We start from the raw sequence: 16,909 nt of genomic DNA, 5'->3' as shown, positions 1-16,909 counted from the left end.
ATTACGGTAGATATCTTATGCACCGAGCCGGCTAAACCGATGTGGCTGAGCCGCGCCACTTTGCCGGCTGCCTTCATTTCCCCACTCGATCGACTCTATATATCCTCCTCCATCTTCTTTCCTCCCCCATCATCTCTTCTCTCCATCTACCCTCACCTTTACACCCACCATCATGTCGTTCGCACCCCCTCCAGGGCCCCCGCCTCCCCCCGTCCCAGAAGGATGGAAGGCCCAGTTCGACGACCGCTACAAGCAATGGTAAGCCCGCCCAGACCCTACACCCCTTCAACACGCACCAACTAACCAACCCAGGTTCTTCGTCGACCTCCAAACCGGCAAATCGCAATGGGAGCCACCCACACCTCCATCCGAGACACCGACGCCGCACCACGCACCCCCCAGCGACGCCCCTCCGCCGTCCTACGAAGCCACCGGCCCTGCCGACCCCTCCGCGCTCGCCAGCGCCACCGACACCAAGAAACAGCCCTTCCTGGCCTCCAACAACCCCTACAACCATCCAGGCGACGCCCCTTCCGCCTCCGCCAGTAGCACGCTAGACAGCGACGCCCGGCTCGCCGCCCAGCTCCAAGCCGAAGAGGACGCGCGCGCCCACGGACACCGCAGTCCACAGGACGCCGGCGCCGCGGCAGACTACTACGCAGACGCAACACGGCCGCAGCCGCAGGCGCCACCTCAGCCTCAACCGTCGTCGCCGTACGCGGGCTCCCCGTCGGCCTCATCCTCGAAATCGCGCAGCAAGGGCTTCCTCAGCAAGCTGATGGGCAAATCGTCGTCGTCGTCGTCATCCTCCTCGCCTGGCTATGGCTACGGCCGGCCGCCGCCGCCGCCACCACCGCAGCAACAGGCATACGGATACCCCCCGCAACCCGGATACTACCCGCCGCAGCCGGCGTACGGGGGGTACCCTCCACCACATGGGTACTATCCCCCGCAGCAGCAGCAGCAGCATGCGGGACGACGGCCCGGGATGGGCGGCAGCGGGATGGGGATGGCCGGGGCGGCGGCGTTGGGTGTCGGCGGAGGGTTGATTGGGGGGGCGTTGTTAGCGGATGCGATTGACGATCACGACGATCACGACTACGGGGGTGATTACGGGGGCGGTGACGATTTCGGGGGAGGCGATTTCGGGGGTGATTTCTAGCGTATCTCTTTCCTTTCCTTTTCCTTTTCTACTTCTGTTTTTCTTCTGGGCGGGTTTGGCGTTTGCTGTTTGCTGTTTTCGACTGACCGGGAGAACGGGGGGCTTATGACTCATTCGATCGACGGGGATATGGATATGGATATCACGATAGCTATAGACAACCGGACGGGACGTGCTCCCTATTCTGCTCCCTACATATGTCATGGACCTCTCTCTTCTCCTACCTACCTACCCGCGTCGCCGCACGGCACCGCCCTCGCGCGCCGTAGTCGCACCACCCTGCGCCGGAGCCGGACCTCCCGCAGCACCAGCCCGCGGCGTCGCGCCGGCCATCCACCCAGCAAGATCAAAGTTAGGGGCGGGGCCGCCGCCGCCGGCGACAGCGCCGCGGGCAGCACCCGAGAGGGGCGAAGCGCGGGAATGAGCCTCGAACTCGGCGCGCATTTCGGGGTCCACTGTGCCACACATCAGCCGGGGACTCGCATCCAGACTCATATTGGGGGGGAACGTACTATTTTCCATCAACTTGGGCATACCAAAGGTAAAGCCCAGGGCGACCAGGGCGAGGAGAATCATGGGGTTCTTGAACAACGAGAGAGGGGAGACTACCGCCGCATCACCATTAGCATCATCCATGACAAAAAATAACAAGAAGGGAGAAGAGGAGCAGGCAATACGTACATTTCGATCTCTGCTCGTAGAACGCCCTCCGGGCAACGACCCTCGCGTCGACGGTGACGTCCTCGGCGCGGGCAACGGCAACGTCGACGACGAACTTCTCCTGGCCGCGGTTATCCCACGGGTTTCCGCGGAAGGTCTCCCACACGCCGAGCACGGAGCCATCGGCGGCGACGTCGACGCGGTACGGGGCGAAGATGTACTCGGCGGAGCGGATGTCGAGGAGGTAGGAGGTCGGCTGGGAGGAGGGGGGGAGGTTGCGGAAGACGAAGGTCGCGGAGCGGGTGAGCGGCGCGGTGAGCGGGCGAGAGAGCGCGAGGGCATCGGCATCGGCCGTTGAGGGTAGAGAGGTCAATGTCGCGTGGGTGCCTGCGGGGAGGGCGTTGGGGTTGGGAAGGACGGTAGACGGGGGGATGGTGAGGGTCAGGGCTGAGGCCGCCGTGGTGGTTGCGGTCACCAAGACGGAAAGGAGGGACCAGAGGGGGAGTCGAGGGAGATGCATTGTGGGTGTTGGGAGGTGGGAGACAAGATGTTGAAGTTGGAGTGAAGAGAGTGAAGTTGAAGTTGAAGATGCCAAGCTCGGATCACATGCCCACTAGCCTCCTCCTCCTCCTCCTACTACTACTCAAGCCTAAAACCTTCAATCCAGGTAACCATCATTGTCACTCTTCAACGTCACATTACTATAGGTCATTCGAACGGCCAATAACGCTCGTACTCGGCCTTTTCCTCGTCAATGCTTTGTTGAACATGCCGTCGGGGTACTTTTTGATAGAAACGCATCGAGAGGCGCCGACCGAGTCTGCTGCAACGCGTGCGAGCTTATTCATGTCGAATCTGATCTCCCGCTTTCGAAGATTCTCGGCCTCATCTACAATAAAGCGGCCCCGGGTGAATTTGAAGAATTCATCGTGAGAATTCCAGTCTGATCCGGATCGATAATATGTTGAATTGCGCTCAGATGGACGTGTTTACCTGTCTGAGAAGAGCCCATGTTGGTGGGGCAGTGGTCATAGGACGACGTTGGAGCTCCCGAAATTGAGCGGCAGTGTTGCTTTGGGCTTGGTATTAACCTTTGAACATAGTACCAAAGACGCGCGGATGGGCATCGACACATATTCCAGGATATGTGACCCCCGAAGGGGCGGACAAGGGGGGAGTATAGGGAGTCGAGAAGGGCAATCAGGGAGACTTTGTAACAACAACGTAGATGCTCAACGGCCTCAACGTAAGGAAGGGCCTCACCAGCATAAAGCAATCGAGATAGCTCCGTAGTAAGGCCCGCGGTAACTCCCTAGGAGAAGAATAATTTGACGCGCAATTATACAATACGGTAAAGGGCCGGATTATCCTAGTATTTCTACTGCTGCGTGACTGGCTGGCCAGAACGACCTTGGCGTCGGATAGAATGGCATCCTCTAGCGAAATAAAAGGGACAGTACGTCGGGCTGACAGCCAATGCATAGGCAACGGTGGGGGCAAAAAGGAAAGGGGGAAGAGGGAACAGGAGGGGAAAAGAGAAGAGAAATACGTTAATAAGAGAGACGAGACGGTCTTTTATAGATAGACGGCAGATATCCAGGGCGGTAAAAGCAGCCAGGGACGGCACTAAACCCGAATAGGGGCGCGCGGACGAGCGCCATGCCTGGAAGGGAAGACTGGCAGGCGGTCGGGGGCCGCAGAAGGGCGGCGCAATGGGAGCCGTTTCTGGCGCCCCACTAACCTACTACTACGACGACGACGACTACACACTCTAGTGCTGTCATGAACGATCAACAATTCTATATATACAAGTCTCGCCAGCCGGCTTCTATATAACAATAAATATAAACAAGACCCATTTACAGCTTGGCCCGCGGCGACTCCTCCGCGTTGGCCGCAGCGTAAAGCTCATCCAGGAGCTGACGATACTTCTTCGTCGTAGGAGGACGCTTCAATTTCAGACTATATTCAGTTAGTATATCACCCAGTGTTCAAAGAGCAAAATAGATAACTTACGTCGGCGTCAACAGGTTGTTCTCCACCGTAAACGGCTCCATCATCAGAGCGCAGTTCTTTACCCGCTCGTATCCGGCCAGCTTGTGCTTCTTCGCAACCCGGTCAAAGTCCTTCAGAACAGCCTTCCGGATCTTCTCGTTGTCCAACACCGTCGGGATCTCAGACTCCTGGATAGTCCGGCCAAGGACCTTGCTCGCGAAGGGGGCGAACATGTCGGGCTGCACACCGAAGATACCCACCAGGAACGTTTGCACGCTGTCGCCGTGGATGTATCCCTGGGCCAGATAGCCCATCTCCGAGAGGTACACGCCCTCCAGGCGCTCGGGCGAGATGTACTCGCCCTGGGCCAGTTTGAGGACGTTCTTGCGACGGTCGATAATCACGATGCGTCCCATCTCGTCGATCGTGCACACGTCACCAGTGCGGAACCAGCCATCCTCCGTGATGGCCTTGCTGGTCTCCTCGGGGTTCTTGAAGTACTCCTTGAAGATGTTGCCACCGCGGAGAAGCAGCTCACCGCGGGGGAACGGCTTGTCGGTGACGGAGTATTCCATGTCGGGAAGCGACAGCAGGCAGGCCTCGGTGCAGGGAGCGAGACGGCCGCAGTTGCCCGCACTCAGATCCTGGCGGGACTGGGCGCATGCCATGGCGTACGTCTCGGTCAGGCCATAGCCCTGCAGGAAATCGGCCCCAATGGCGACACGGAGGAAGTTGTGCAGGGACGGGTCCAGCGGAGCGGAACCCGAAACCATCATCTTGGCACGCTCCAGACCCAGGGCGGCGGCAACCTTCTTGGACCAAATGCGGTCGTACAGCGCATGCTTCACCGTGGCCTTGGAGGGATCCGGGTTCTTCAGGTTGGCGGTCTTGGCGGCGACCACATGTCTCGACAGAGCACCCTTGAAGCCCGGGGCTTCGATCGTCGAGGCGCGAATGGCATTGCCGAAGCGGCTGTAGAGACGGGGAACGGAGATGAAGCCGGTGGGCTTGAGCAGCTTCAGGTCATCCACCAGCTCGATGATGTTACCATGGAAGTAGCCGATGCGAGCCCCCGCGTAGAAAGCGAGGTGCTCCGACAGACGGGCGTAGATATGGGCGAGAGGCAGATAGGAGGCGAAGGTGTCGCCCTGGGAGTGGTCGGTCAGGACGAGACCGGCGGCCACGGCGGCGGTGGCATTGCCGTGTGTCAGAACCACACCCTTCGGGGGGCCAGTGGTGCCGGAGGTATAGTTGATAGTGACAATGTCAGCGGGAGAAGGGGGGTGCATGGGACGGTTGGAGGAAGCACCCAGCTGCTCAACCTGATCGATGGTATAGATGGAGACATCCTGGCCGGCGGCCACGGACTCCAGGAGCGCGCGCTTGGAGTGTCCGGCCTCCTCACCGGCATCCAGCGGGTCCAGGCTGACTATGAACTTCAGGTTCGGCAGCATGGGCTTCAGCTTCAACAGGGTGGGGATATGGGGCAGGGAGGTGACGACGCAGCTCAACTCGGCATGGTTGATGATATACTCGGTGGCGTCAGCGGCCAACACGTCGTAGATAGAGACGGAGTAGAGGCCCTGGGACATGCAGGCGAGATCGGTGATCTGCCACTCGGGACGGTTCTGGCACCAGAGACCGATACCGTACTGACCGGAACGAAGACAGCCGTGCTTCTGGTGCAGCTCGACCAGACCGGCGCCGAAATCCGTGCGACGCTTCTGGACGGTCTGGTAGTCGATCCACTGATAAGGGCCGTAGGACTTGGCAACGGGGTTGTAGGGACGCCATCCGAGACAGTGGCTTTTCGGCAAGCGATTGGCGGTGAATTCGAAGATGTCGTGGGCGGTGCGGACCTGGGGGTCGAGAACGGTGACGAGCTCCTTCTGGGTGTTCCAGGCACGGTAGATCGGACTCCGGCCGGGCTGTTCGGAGCCGGGAATAGGCACGGAGTAGGGCGTGCCTTTGGGAGGCTCTTGCTTGAGCTCGTCGGCCCGAGCGAGATGAGGGGGGAGTTGCGAGAAGAACATGACGGCGGGTATCAATCTATGGATCTATACTGGAGGGAATGAGTCAATGAAGGAATCGAGCTGACGGTGGCGAACGTACAAGCAAGGGAATGCAAGGATACACAAAGTTCGGAGATGGGGTCGGGAGAGCCGTTGAGTGGGTCTCGGGAGGGAGAGAAGAAAGAAGAGAAGAGAACGAACAAGAGAGAAGAGAGTGTCGAAGAGAGCGGAGTGGAGAGGAGAGGGAGAGAGTCGAGGAGAAGAAGAGAAGAGAAGAAGAGAAAAGGAAGAAGAGAGAAAAGAAGGATAAAAGGAGGAAGGAGGAAAGACCCGAAGAGGAAATTGCGCCTTCTCCCCGCCATCGAAGCTGAATGGTCCGTTTGCCTCCACGCGCCAACGAACCTCGGCTGTTGGAGATCATCTGATTGCAGTGGTCGATTCGACTCTGTAGTGGGAAGATGCTGGGACCGAGGCCATCGCAAGATTCTCCCAATTCGTCCATCTGGTGGTTGGCTGCGCACTGTGTTATGGCCTTACGCTACGCATGGAGCATACCTACTGTTTACTGTATCGATCTATACTCTATACTACCTATACGGAGACTCTCCACGGCTCCTCCTGTCGGATCTCTCGGATCCCACCCTCATCGCTATCAGCATCTACATCAACACAACATCCAGCCCCAAATAGACCCTGCCCCTGTCTTCACTAACCTCAAAGCTAAACTCGATCCCGATCGTCACTGGATCGTCATCGCACGTGTGGATTTCATGTGAAACTTCCACATGAACCATGACCGACATTTCAGATGATGTCGGTGGCATGTGGTCGGAGTTTTCCCCCGTGGGCAGGCTGACTAAAGACGCCGTTGGCCGTGGCGAACTCAATCGAGGACAATGATCAGAGTTTATTCAATATCCATGGATGAAGAACGATGCATGATATGATACAAAATTAGACTATATACGGAAGAAAAACCTATATGCAACACCCCCAAAGATGCCAAAACCAACGCAGAACCTCACCCCAGAATCGCTTCATAGATCTTCATATACCACTTCGTCGGCGTCGTCGTCTCCCACGTCTCATTCTCCAACGCCAATCGGCCGGTATCCAGATCCGCCTCGGCTGGCTTCACAAATGCCGGCCGGAAGAGCACCTTGTGCCCCACGTACAGCACCACAAACAGAATCAGACTCAAATACGCGATAAAGAAGTCCGTCACGCTGAACGTCGTGATCCACGCCGTGAACCCCTGCGTGATGATGATCAACACGTTGAAGAACAGCCCGTACCACGCGAAGAACGGCTGCCAGAGCGCCTTGTACGGGAGCAGGTCGCGCGAGATGTCGCGCGCCTTCAGCGCCCGCATGAACGCGATGTGGCATCCGCACAGCGACGCCCACGTAATCAGACCCGCCACACTGGAGATGTTCAGGAACCAGTTGAACACCGTGCTGCCGGCGTTGGACACGTTCATGAACCCGAGCAGGCCAAAGGCCGCCGTGAACGCCACGCTGTAGTACGGCACGCCCTTCTTCGTGACCTTCTTGAAGAAACGCGGCGCGAAGCCCTCCTGCGCCAGGCCGATCAGGATGCGACTCCCGCTGTAGACGTTCGAGTTGGCCGCCGACAGCACCACCGTCAGCAGCACCGCGTTGATGATGTGCGGGAGCACCTTGACGCCCGCCAGCCGCGCGGCGATCACAAACGGCGACGAGTTGGCGTCGTTGCCGTCCTTGAGCAGATCCTCGTTGGTGGATGGCACCACGATCCCGATGAAGAAGATCGTCAGCACGAAGAAGAACAGGATCCGGAAGAAGGTCTTGCGGATCGCCGACGGCACCGTCTTGCGCGGGTTCTCCGTCTCTCCCGCCGCGATACCCACCAGTTCCGTGCCCTGGTACGAGAACGCCGCCTGGATCAGAACGCTGTACCATCCGACGAATTTGGCCGTCGAGTCCGGGTGCACGCCCTCGTACGGGGAAAACGGCCCGGGGTCCACCCAGTACCGGAAACCCAGGTAACCCTTGTCGCCCGCGCCGGCATCGATGCAGATGGCGAAGATCATGAAGCCGATGACCGTGATAACCTTGATGCTGGAGAACCAGAACTCCAGTTCGCCGTAGAAGCTGACCGGCAGGAAGTTGAACAGCGTGATCAACACCCAGAAGATGGCGATGAAGATGGCGATGTTGAGGTCCTTCTCCCAGAACTGGATGATCAGGCCGGTGGCGGTCAGCTCCAGCGCAAAGGTGATGGCCCACGAAAACCAATAGATCCAACCCATGGCGAAACCGAGACTCGGGTCGACCAGGCGAGTCGCGTACGACGTGAAGGCTCCGGGGATGGGGATGTAGGTGGCGATTTCTCCCAGCGAGATCATGACGGAGAAGACGATCGAGCCCATGAACAGGTAGGCAATCAAGGCGCCGACGGGGCCAGCACTGGCGATGGCGGTTCCGCTGCTGATGAAAAGACCTGTACCGATGGTGCCACCTGAAGGGGGTCAGTATGTCGACGCATTCCAAAATCGGTTCAGTCCAGAGTCGTACCGATGGCAATCATCTGCAGGTGACGACTCTTCAGCTTGCGCTTGAGGTCTGGCATGGGGTTGGACTCCCGACTGGCGCCATGCTTCTCGCAGTCGGCGTCGCTCAGGTTGGGCGACCGGTTCACATCGACCTGGACGGCATCATCGTTGAACATCTTGCCCTTTCCCTCGTCCGACTTCTTCGGTGCAGGACTGTAGTCGTCGGCCATCGCGAGGCCTGAGTCAAGGACAAGTGACTGGTTGAAGAAGCGTTCAGGTCTGCGATGCGAGACGGTTGGAAAAGCTCTCCGCGGTCAGACTTGAGTGACTCCACCCAGAAAATGCAGTGGGAATCGGCAACCGCGTGCAACTCCACCGGCAGGCGAGCAATTGCAAGCCAGAGAGATAACCGACGAGGGCGAATGACGGGGACGACAGTAATGAAATTAGGTACTAGGCAGAAGATGTTATGTAAAAGGAACCGAGGAAGAGGGGTTGGACGGAATTGCCCAAGGCGCGAATGCAACGTCCAGGGCAGAGAATCGATAGACAGCGGCAGACGACCCGTCGCGTCGTTATGAAGGCGCGAGACGTCAAGAAATCTCTTCCTGGGCGGATTTTGCCCCTATCGCCGGGCATATTGCCATTTTGCAAATTTTCCGTCCGCGGCGACACCCAGACGATGACTTGCCCGCGATGCGGGTTGACCGGCCATGGACCAAGTGGGCCACCGATAGCGAGCCAGATTTTTCTCTCGTAATAACCTTTGCAGAGATTTTGGAGTGCGGTGGCGATCTACTTCGCACTGCGTACCTTCCATGTAGGCGTCGTGTGAGTTGACAGCTTGCTTTCCGACATCCTGCGTAGTCGACAAGTATCTACCCTTGCATCCCTCGTTGCTAGAGGTCGTATACTACCTTCATCAAGCCACATGCATGCCCAGCCGGAGCCTGCCGAGTCGGCAAATCCTTCACGACCGAATGATCGGATCGCTCGGTGGAACTCATATCAACATCCATGGTCAGAGATTCTTATCTGCTCACGAGTCAGCTTCCGCAGTAGGCATAGACTTAGGGTTGGAATGGTTGCACGATCCCCAGACTGGATCCAACATTCCATGGGGCATCATCACTCGATGGTCAAGGTCAAGGGGTAGACCGCCTTTCCTAATGAGGATACTGCCGGTAGGTTGAAAGCGGAGAACGGGTATGAGGGTCTGGTCACGTGCACTCTGTCTTCCATGGATGGACTAATTGTATAAAGGCACAACACAACACTGTATACTGCGTACATACAAACGGGCAAGGGTATCTCGAATAGAAAACTGTGTCCCATCTCTCATCACTGTCCGTCATATCTTCACCACCCCGTCGATACTATACACTACCTACACTTCTGTATACCAATGACGTCACTTCGACCGAACAACTAGGGAACTGCAGCTACTCGAGTTTAGACGCCAGCATGAACAACAGGAGGAGGCTTCGTACTCGGTCCTTCCGACGATCGATTCCGCAGGGCACGAAGGGTATTATAAACGGTGGTGGCCAGGAACAACGCCCTATCACCAAGTTATATATATATAAGCATCTCGACTGCACTGCCGATCCCAATCAACGTACCATTCGAACGCGCCAAATGCCACCGCCGCCTGACCGGCATTGCACAAGCCGGAGGAACAGTACTTCGGCGGAGGCAACCACGTCGCCAGAGCGATGAACCCGGCGAACCAAAAGAGGGCCGTGACGGCGTCGACGGCGGGGACGACGAACCGATGCGGGAAGTTGGGGACGAGGACGGGACCGGCGGCCAGGTACGGGGTGGCCACAAAGGCGGTCCAGACGGCGTTGAACAGCATGAAGTTGATGATGTCGACGTAGCCACCGGTGGCATCACTGATGACTGGAGGGGTTAGTCCGGTAGAGTTGCGACAGACGGCGGAGACTGACTGTATGCCGTCAGACCGAGGATGATGATCGCAAAGACGACCTGGATGACCCGGACGGGATACGTCCAGGGGAAGTTGAGGGCGATGGCCATGGTTATTCTGGGGTGTGGACGATAGGCGACGGTGGAAGTAGCTGTGACACCAGATGCTCTTAAAGCACGGCCAGGCTGTGGCGGCAGGGTTGTGACGTGGTGATGTGAAACCACTGTCTTAATAGACTTCAGCAGACCGCGTGTCTTAGCGCTCAGGATGGACGGGATACGAACATCCCCGAGAGGCGCTCGTGTTGGAGGTGTCGGGCTCATTGACGGACTGCAGGGATTTAATTCTGGTGACCCGAATGGCGCTGCCTATGACGACAAGCGCCTGGGCGAGGATGCAGGAGGTGATAGGTGGATATATTGGTGCCTACTAGGTAGCCAGGTATAAATAGTCATATACAGATTGAATTATATAAGGTATTATGCATATAAGGTGCAGTGCATATATTGTGCGAAGTATAGTATCCATAGTATCCACCATCCATCTCTATGTACTACTCCGACTACAATCCCACCCACTACATTAATACATACAACCGATCATACAGATCTACAATATAATCTACCACATAGCAAACAAGTCAATACGAACCTCATTTCCCCGCTCAATCCAAAGTCCCTTTCCCCTCAATCACGCCATCTTCGCTCCCGCTGCGGTTATTTACTCCCACCACTTCATCCCGCTTCTTCACCACATCTCCTTCTCATCCACCCTCAATTGACCGCTTCTATACTCTACATCCCATAACCATGGCCAATTCGCAACCCCCCCGCTTCGAGACCCTCCAGCTGCACGCTGGGTAATCCATCTCCATCCCGAACATCTCATCCCACCGATACTGACTCCATCCAGCCAGGAACCCGACCCCACGACCAACTCCCGCGCCGTGCCCATCTACGCAACAACCGTATGTCCCTGGCCCCCTCAACCACCCCAATCTAACCCTCACAGTCCTACAACTTCAATGACTCGGCCCATGGCGCCCGACTCTTCGGTCTCAAGGAGTTCGGCAACATCTACAGCCGCATCATGAACGTAAGCCCCCCATCCCCCATTTCCCAGTCCCAGACCACCACTGACCACCCCCACAGCCCACAGTCGACGTCTTCGAGAAGCGCATCGCCGCGCTTGAAGGCGGCGTCGCCGCCGTCGCCGCCTCATCCGGCCAAGCGGCGCAATTCATGGCCATCTCTGCGCTTGCGCACGCCGGCGACAACATCGTGTCGACCAGCAACCTCTACGGAGGCACCTACAACCAGTTCAAGGTGCTCTTCCCGCGACTCGGCATCACGACGAAATTCGTGCAGGGCGACCAGCCGGACGCCATCGCGGCCGCCATCGACGACCGCACCAAGGCCGTCTACGTCGAGACGATCGGCAACCCGCGCTACAACGTGCCGGACTTTGAGGCCATCGCGGCCGTCGCCCACGCCAAAGGCGTGCCGCTCGTCGTGCGTACCTCCTCTTCCCCCCTTCCCCTCCCCCACCTCCGTCACCCATCTAACCACTGGACAGGTCGACAACACCTTCGGCGCTGGCGGATACTACTGCCAACCGATCCTCCATGGGGCCGACATCGTCGTGCACAGCGCGACGAAGTGGATCGGTGGGCACGGGACGACGATCGGCGGGGTGGTGGTGGACAGCGGCAAGTTCGACTGGGGCGCGCACGCGGCGCGGTTCCCGCAGTTCGTGGAGCCGTCGGCCGGGTACCACGGGCTGCGGTTCTGGGAGACGTTCGGGGCGCTGGCGTTTGCGATCCGCGTGCGGGTGGAGATCCTGCGCGATCTGGGGTCCACGCTGAACCCGTTCGCCGCGCAGCAGCTGATCCTGGGGCTGGAGACGCTGAGTCTGCGCGCCGAGCGCCATGCGGAGAACGCCCGCGCCCTGGCCGAGTGGCTCCGCCGCAGCGAGTATGTCAGCTGGGTGTCGTATCCCGGCCTGGAGGACCATCCCAGCCATGCCACCGCGAAGCGGTACCTGCCGCGCGGGTTTGGCGGCGTGCTTTCGTTTGGGGTGAAGGGCGGTGCGGCCGCCGGGAGCCAGGTGGTGGATGGGTTCAAGTTGATTTCGAATCTGGCGAAGTGAGTCGTCCCCGGCCCCCAACTTCCCCGGAGGAGGAAGAGGGAGAGATGCTAATGGGTGTGTATAGTGTCGGCGACTCGAAGACCCTGGCTATTCACCCCTGGTCGACCACCCACGAGCAGCTCACTGACCAGGAAAAGCTCGACTCCGGGGTGACCGAGGACGCGATTCGCATCTCCGTGGGCACGGAGCATATCGACGATATCATTGCGGACTTTGAGCAGTCCTTCAAGGCGTCGCAGGCCGCGGGCACGCAGTAGGCCCATGGCCATGGAGACGAAGTACACGGCTGTTACTCTTGTCATATACCCATGTCGATGAAGTAGTAATTGAAGCGGCTACTTGGCTACGTCAAGCTTAGATCCAGAAACTCATTTGAAATAACTAAGGTATGGATAAAACGCCGGTGCAATGAGGATAAGAAAACAGGAATGAACAGCCGAACGCTGTATTTTTAGAACGTAAACGATCCCAACACGAAGCCGCCCAGATCCAACCAAGATAATGAAAGCACCATAGCAATTACAGACAACGAGTCCTATGTAAAAGGGAAAAAGGACGACTCGGGGTAGCCATCTCAGAGCATCGGCGTGCAAAGTGGTTGAGACGCTGATTCCCGGACCAAATGATTTACATGGCGAAGCAAGAAGAAACAAAGGTTCTTATCAAGACAAGTATCGAATGAAAAGGCCGCGAAGATCGTCCCGCCTCTCCGTGAGCGTATAGATAAAATCGGGCTTAATTGCCTCCTTGGCCCGGGGGAGGAGGTTGCGCCGAGCTGTTGGAGCCAGCCTGGCCGCCCATCATGAAGCCGGGGGGAAACATGGGCATCCCGGGGAACGAGAAGCCAAACCCGGGGACCGCAGGCGGGACACCGACATTATTGGCGTTGGAGGTGTCGCGCTCAGGTTGGCCGCCAGCATTGCCGCCACCCATGGGAGGAGGTCCGTCACGCTCCGGTCGACGGAACCGTTCCTGCTGGGTGCGAGACGAGATAGGGCCCCGTTTGCCGCCGGTGTCGGTCGCAATACGTCTACTGATGGCTATGGGGAGTCAGCGGAGATCAGGCAGGTCGGATAGGGGAGTTCTTATACTGACCTTTGGAGGAAACGCCGGCGCCGATTTCAATGTCGGGCTCTTCCACGACCATTCCAGGTTCAATGGGCCGACCGCCGGTGCCACCGTATTCAGCGGTGAGCATCCACTTGCGATCAGCTTCGGTCAGGCGCTCAATTGGGATAACACTGATGCCGGTTTGGTAGTCACTGCAGTCGCGCGGGCCGAAGCCGACTCCCCATCGGGTCTACAGGTCGTTAGACAACGTTGTCGACAGATGTTAGATCATGTTCACTTACCCGAAGCTGCATCTCACCAGACTTGTACGACTCCATTCCGTCGCGAGCATTCACCGCATCGTTGCGGCTGATCATCTTGATGAAAGCATGGCGTTTGTCGATGTTGACAATGCAGGTCTGGACGATGCCAAATCTGCTGAAGAGCGAGCGCAAGTGGGCCTCGGAGGATCTACAGAAAAGTCAGAATAGGGACGTGAAGAAGCATGATATGAGACTTACGTGACACCACCGACGAAGAGGGTTCTGCTGAGGACTGCGTACAGACAGGTTAGTCAAGAACTGCAGCCACAGAGGAGGGACACAAACCTTTGATGTTGCCCTGGCCGATGGAATAGTCCCATTCGACCAACTTGGGGCCGGGAGGAGGCAGCGCCGGGTCCTTGCGAGGAGAAGGAGAACGACGTCTGCGGCCAGGAGGACTGCGCTGGCGATAATCATTGCCGCGCCGTCCACGAGGGTCGCCCCGACGGCCGGGCGAGTCGCCGTGATATTCGCCATACACCGGGCTGTCGCGACGACGAGGAGGCGACACGTCACGGCGTCGGTCCCAGCCAGGCGAGCGAGAGCGGCGACGGTAACCGCCGGGGGGAGAGCGCATATAGTCGCGCTCGCGATCCCGGTCAAAATCACGTGACTGCGAGTCGGCACGACTGCCCCAAGCGTTCATGTTTTGCCCACCCAGGTTAAAGCCCGGCATCTGGCCGGCGGGGGCATTGCCCATGTTGGCGGCATTGGAGAGACTGAGGATCTGCAAGGCCGTGGCCCACTGTTCCTGGGGGATCCCTTGCGCGGCCAACAGCTGCAAGAGCTGGAGTTGCTGCTGCAGCGCATCGGGCGCAATGCTGGGGGTGGGCTGTGTTGGGGCGGCAGTAGCCTGGGGCAGGAGTGCGGCCAGCGGGTTCTGTGCGGCTCCCAGGGGGTTGGGCGTCTGGCTCTGGCTCTGAGGTTGCACCAGGGCGGGATTCTGGGCGACATTACTTAAGGCTGCAAATGGCGCCATCGCTCCCGCAGCATAAGGGTTTACGCCCGCGTGCCCGTTTGCGGGCTGCTCTACGGAGGACACCGGCTGCGTAGCTGCACTCTGCTGTAAAGCGCTAAGAGGATTAGTCTGGGCTGGGACCGCGGGCGCGGGAGGCGCCGCAGTGTTCTGCTTGGCCATGTCCGCCAGCGCTTTCAGGATACTGGAGGTGTCCGGCGCGGACTGAGGCGTCCCCGATGAGGGAGCACCATTCGGTTGCGGGGCACCGCCGAACGGGTTATAGTTCGGCGCTGGCGAGCCCTCCGGGGTGGTGGACTCAACGTCTATGACAGCACTATCAGATTTCCTGTTCCTATCGTGACCAAAGTCCTGCATCGCGCCGGAGCACCATGCAAAACATTCAAGCAAGGGGACAGAGGATTGCTTACTCTGGGCGGCAGGCGCATTTAGTTTTTCCTTGAACGAGGCGAGCATGGGAGCTGGGAAAGTGTATCCCCGTTCCCAGATATCAACCAGCTTCTTGATTTTTTCCTATATGAAGAGAAGATGGAATACGTAAGTTGGACTATCCGGCACAACGGAAACGAGCAAGCAGCTAGCAAGGACGAGGCGGATTCTATGGAGGAGATAAGGGTGATATTGCGGGAAATACGGAGATCCAGTCTTAAAGAGGCCGGTGTAGGACTGCCGCAGGGCAGTCGGCCACAGCAACTTATCTGGCCTAAGTATACCCGCAAACCCGGCGACAACCGGGCAGATTGATGTAAATCGTGTCTAGTCAAGCGTACCTTTTGATCTTCGGGAGCATTGTTTATGATATCAGTCATCAAGACAGGAAGTAATTCGGTCACTCTGTTAACACCAGCGGCGAAGGTGCCGTCGGGAGCCGCGCTCCCCGAAGGCTGACCCTGCTTGCGCGCTGCTTCTACCCATTGTCGAGTTACAGAGTCTACGACATAGAGTACGCCCAACTTGTGTGTTCCCGGAGCCTTTTTGAAATGGGTGTAGATCTTCTGGATGAGGACGGATTCGTTCTGCAGGAGAGAATGGGTTAGCCTTGTCCGTCTGCCGGAGGGGCGAAAATAGGTAATGATGGCCGGATTGTAATACCTGAACGTTTGCTGTGCACAGCGAGGTGATACTGTTGATCTTAGAGCCCGAGACACCTGGTGGCTTAAGGGCCAGCATAGACTGGAGGTAGTTATCCAGTTCTGCTACAGCAGAAGACATGGTTGGTAGTGTGGATTATGGGAAAGCAGTGAAAAAAAAAATCTTCTTCTTTTTTGTTTGCGACGCCAGTACGGGGACACTTAGTCGAGATGTGCCAGAGAGAGTGTGTAGAGAAGGATGACTATCGGCTTCAGGTAGAAAAAAAAGGATACCCAACGAGTCGAATCTACCGGGTAGTCCAGTACTGGCAACAAGCTTAAGAAAGGTATCCGAATTCCCCACGAAGCTGAAGATCAAGTCTTAAGCGGATTTCTGGTCGTGTGACTACAGACTCCACGAGCGTACTCTGGCGACCAGGGGCCTCCGCCTACAGCTGGAACACAGCCAAGCGATCGTGTCCAGGGTGTTTGCGACCGCACCGAGTACGTGTACAAGAGGATCCTAGAGAAGTAAGAGCGGTAGGTGACGGCAACGGTGAGAAAGGCGATTACAGAAGAGAGAGGAAGAGAAGGGTGTGAGAGCGATGGGAGATGGAAAAGTGATGGATGAGAGGAGGAGGTGATGGTTATGAGAGACAAGTCAAGGAGAAGGAAAAAGAGGAGGTTGTGGTTCGAGTGCAAAACGAAGGGGCGGCTGAGTCAGCTGGCGAGAAAAAAAATTAAATTGACGCTAGCCCAAAAGGAGAAACCTTCCCCATGTGGGCTTTTGGTGCCTGAGGCATATATTACACGTGATCTCAACGATTTGGATGACATAAGCCCCGGTGAGTCGAATCTGGCAACTCACTGGGTGTCGGTAATTTTCGTGTCTCACAGGGGGTATTTCAACAGTTCCAGGCCTGACTAAGGGACCGAGGCGGTGACGAAAGCGAGTGAGACCACTGAATCAGGGCTTTTCATTGGGAGGACAAGGACAGGGATGAGAATTCATAATGCCTACGTACCGACGTGTACGGCGTATATACTATA

At 57.6% G+C, this 16,909-nt stretch overlaps 10 protein-coding genes across 10 annotated transcripts; 4 read left to right on the top strand and 6 right to left on the bottom strand.

Annotated features, from left to right (window-relative positions):
- Positions 1-172: 172 nt before the first annotated feature.
- BDV59DRAFT_200970 (WW domain-containing protein) lies at positions 173-1,162 on the top strand (the record flags this gene model as incomplete). Its single annotated transcript, XM_073693711.1, has 2 exons — positions 173-258; positions 313-1,162. 2 exons carry the CDS (start codon positions 173-175, stop codon positions 1,160-1,162), a joined length of 936 nt encoding a protein of 311 aa, XP_073549401.1.
- Positions 1,163-1,390: 228 nt separating this feature from the next.
- On the bottom strand, positions 1,391-2,342 carry BDV59DRAFT_200969 (uncharacterized protein; the record flags this gene model as incomplete). The annotated part of the gene is made up of 3 exons (XM_073693710.1): positions 1,391-1,617; positions 1,675-1,767; positions 1,844-2,342. 3 exons carry the CDS (start codon positions 2,340-2,342, stop codon positions 1,391-1,393), a joined length of 819 nt encoding a protein of 272 aa, XP_073549400.1.
- A 71-nt stretch (positions 2,343-2,413) lies between these two features.
- BDV59DRAFT_175859 (uncharacterized protein) lies at positions 2,414-3,348 on the top strand. The gene has a single exon (XM_073689330.1). The coding sequence runs from the start codon at positions 2,429-2,431 to the stop codon at positions 2,753-2,755; it is 327 nt and encodes a 108-aa protein (XP_073549399.1). The 5' UTR covers positions 2,414-2,428; the 3' UTR covers positions 2,756-3,348.
- On the bottom strand, positions 2,890-3,348 carry BDV59DRAFT_14112 (uncharacterized protein). The gene has a single exon (XM_073687177.1). The coding sequence runs from the start codon at positions 3,302-3,304 to the stop codon at positions 3,023-3,025; it is 282 nt and encodes a 93-aa protein (XP_073549398.1). The 5' UTR covers positions 3,305-3,348; the 3' UTR covers positions 2,890-3,022.
- Positions 3,349-3,599: 251 nt separating this feature from the next.
- BDV59DRAFT_175858 (putative AMP-binding enzyme) lies at positions 3,600-6,121 on the bottom strand. Its single transcript, XM_073689329.1, has 3 exons — positions 5,930-6,121; positions 3,839-5,874; positions 3,600-3,784 (listed from the first exon to the last, which is right to left on the bottom strand). Exons 2-3 carry the CDS (start codon positions 5,848-5,850, stop codon positions 3,682-3,684), a joined length of 2,115 nt encoding a protein of 704 aa, XP_073549397.1. The 5' UTR covers positions 5,851-5,874; positions 5,930-6,121; the 3' UTR covers positions 3,600-3,681.
- Positions 6,122-6,306: 185 nt separating this feature from the next.
- BDV59DRAFT_14091 (uncharacterized protein) lies at positions 6,307-6,728 on the top strand. The gene has a single exon (XM_073687175.1). The coding sequence runs from the start codon at positions 6,357-6,359 to the stop codon at positions 6,603-6,605; it is 249 nt and encodes an 82-aa protein (XP_073549396.1). The 5' UTR covers positions 6,307-6,356; the 3' UTR covers positions 6,606-6,728.
- BDV59DRAFT_14036 (putative arginine transporter) lies at positions 6,709-8,743 on the bottom strand. The gene is made up of 2 exons (XM_073687166.1): positions 8,385-8,743; positions 6,709-8,328 (listed from the first exon to the last, which is right to left on the bottom strand). The coding sequence occupies exons 1-2, from the start codon at positions 8,590-8,592 to the stop codon at positions 6,851-6,853; spliced, it is 1,686 nt and encodes a 561-aa protein (XP_073549395.1). The 5' UTR covers positions 8,593-8,743; the 3' UTR covers positions 6,709-6,850.
- Positions 8,744-9,527: 784 nt separating this feature from the next.
- On the bottom strand, positions 9,528-10,700 carry BDV59DRAFT_175851 (MARVEL domain-containing protein). The gene is made up of 4 exons (XM_073689328.1): positions 10,312-10,700; positions 9,985-10,264; positions 9,853-9,923; positions 9,528-9,804 (listed from the first exon to the last, which is right to left on the bottom strand). Exons 1-4 carry the CDS (start codon positions 10,613-10,615, stop codon positions 9,791-9,793), a joined length of 669 nt encoding a protein of 222 aa, XP_073549394.1. The 5' UTR covers positions 10,616-10,700; the 3' UTR covers positions 9,528-9,790.
- A 96-nt stretch (positions 10,701-10,796) lies between these two features.
- On the top strand, positions 10,797-12,794 carry BDV59DRAFT_175847 (O-acetylhomoserine aminocarboxypropyltransferase/cysteine synthase family protein). Its single transcript, XM_073689327.1, has 6 exons — positions 10,797-11,151; positions 11,205-11,259; positions 11,304-11,387; positions 11,444-11,803; positions 11,868-12,436; positions 12,505-12,794. Exons 1-6 carry the CDS (start codon positions 11,102-11,104, stop codon positions 12,695-12,697), a joined length of 1,311 nt encoding a protein of 436 aa, XP_073549393.1. The 5' UTR covers positions 10,797-11,101; the 3' UTR covers positions 12,698-12,794.
- A 142-nt stretch (positions 12,795-12,936) lies between these two features.
- Positions 12,937-16,251, bottom strand: BDV59DRAFT_13986 (Nrd1 complex RNA-binding subunit). The gene is made up of 8 exons (XM_073687151.1): positions 15,882-16,251; positions 15,560-15,805; positions 15,200-15,302; positions 14,099-15,094; positions 14,012-14,045; positions 13,793-13,961; positions 13,536-13,740; positions 12,937-13,480 (listed from the first exon to the last, which is right to left on the bottom strand). Exons 1-8 carry the CDS (start codon positions 15,999-16,001, stop codon positions 13,176-13,178), a joined length of 2,178 nt encoding a protein of 725 aa, XP_073549392.1. The 5' UTR covers positions 16,002-16,251; the 3' UTR covers positions 12,937-13,175.
- Positions 16,252-16,909: the final 658 nt, after the last annotated feature.

This window comes from Aspergillus ambiguus, assembly GCF_047715705.1.
Source record: "Aspergillus ambiguus strain CBS 117.58 unplaced genomic scaffold BDV59scaffold_10, whole genome shotgun sequence".
Lineage (NCBI taxonomy): Eukaryota > Fungi > Ascomycota > Eurotiomycetes > Eurotiales > Aspergillaceae > Aspergillus > Aspergillus ambiguus.
Note: the sequence above shows the minus strand (reverse complement) of the source record. Positions and strands in the feature narration are given on the sequence as shown.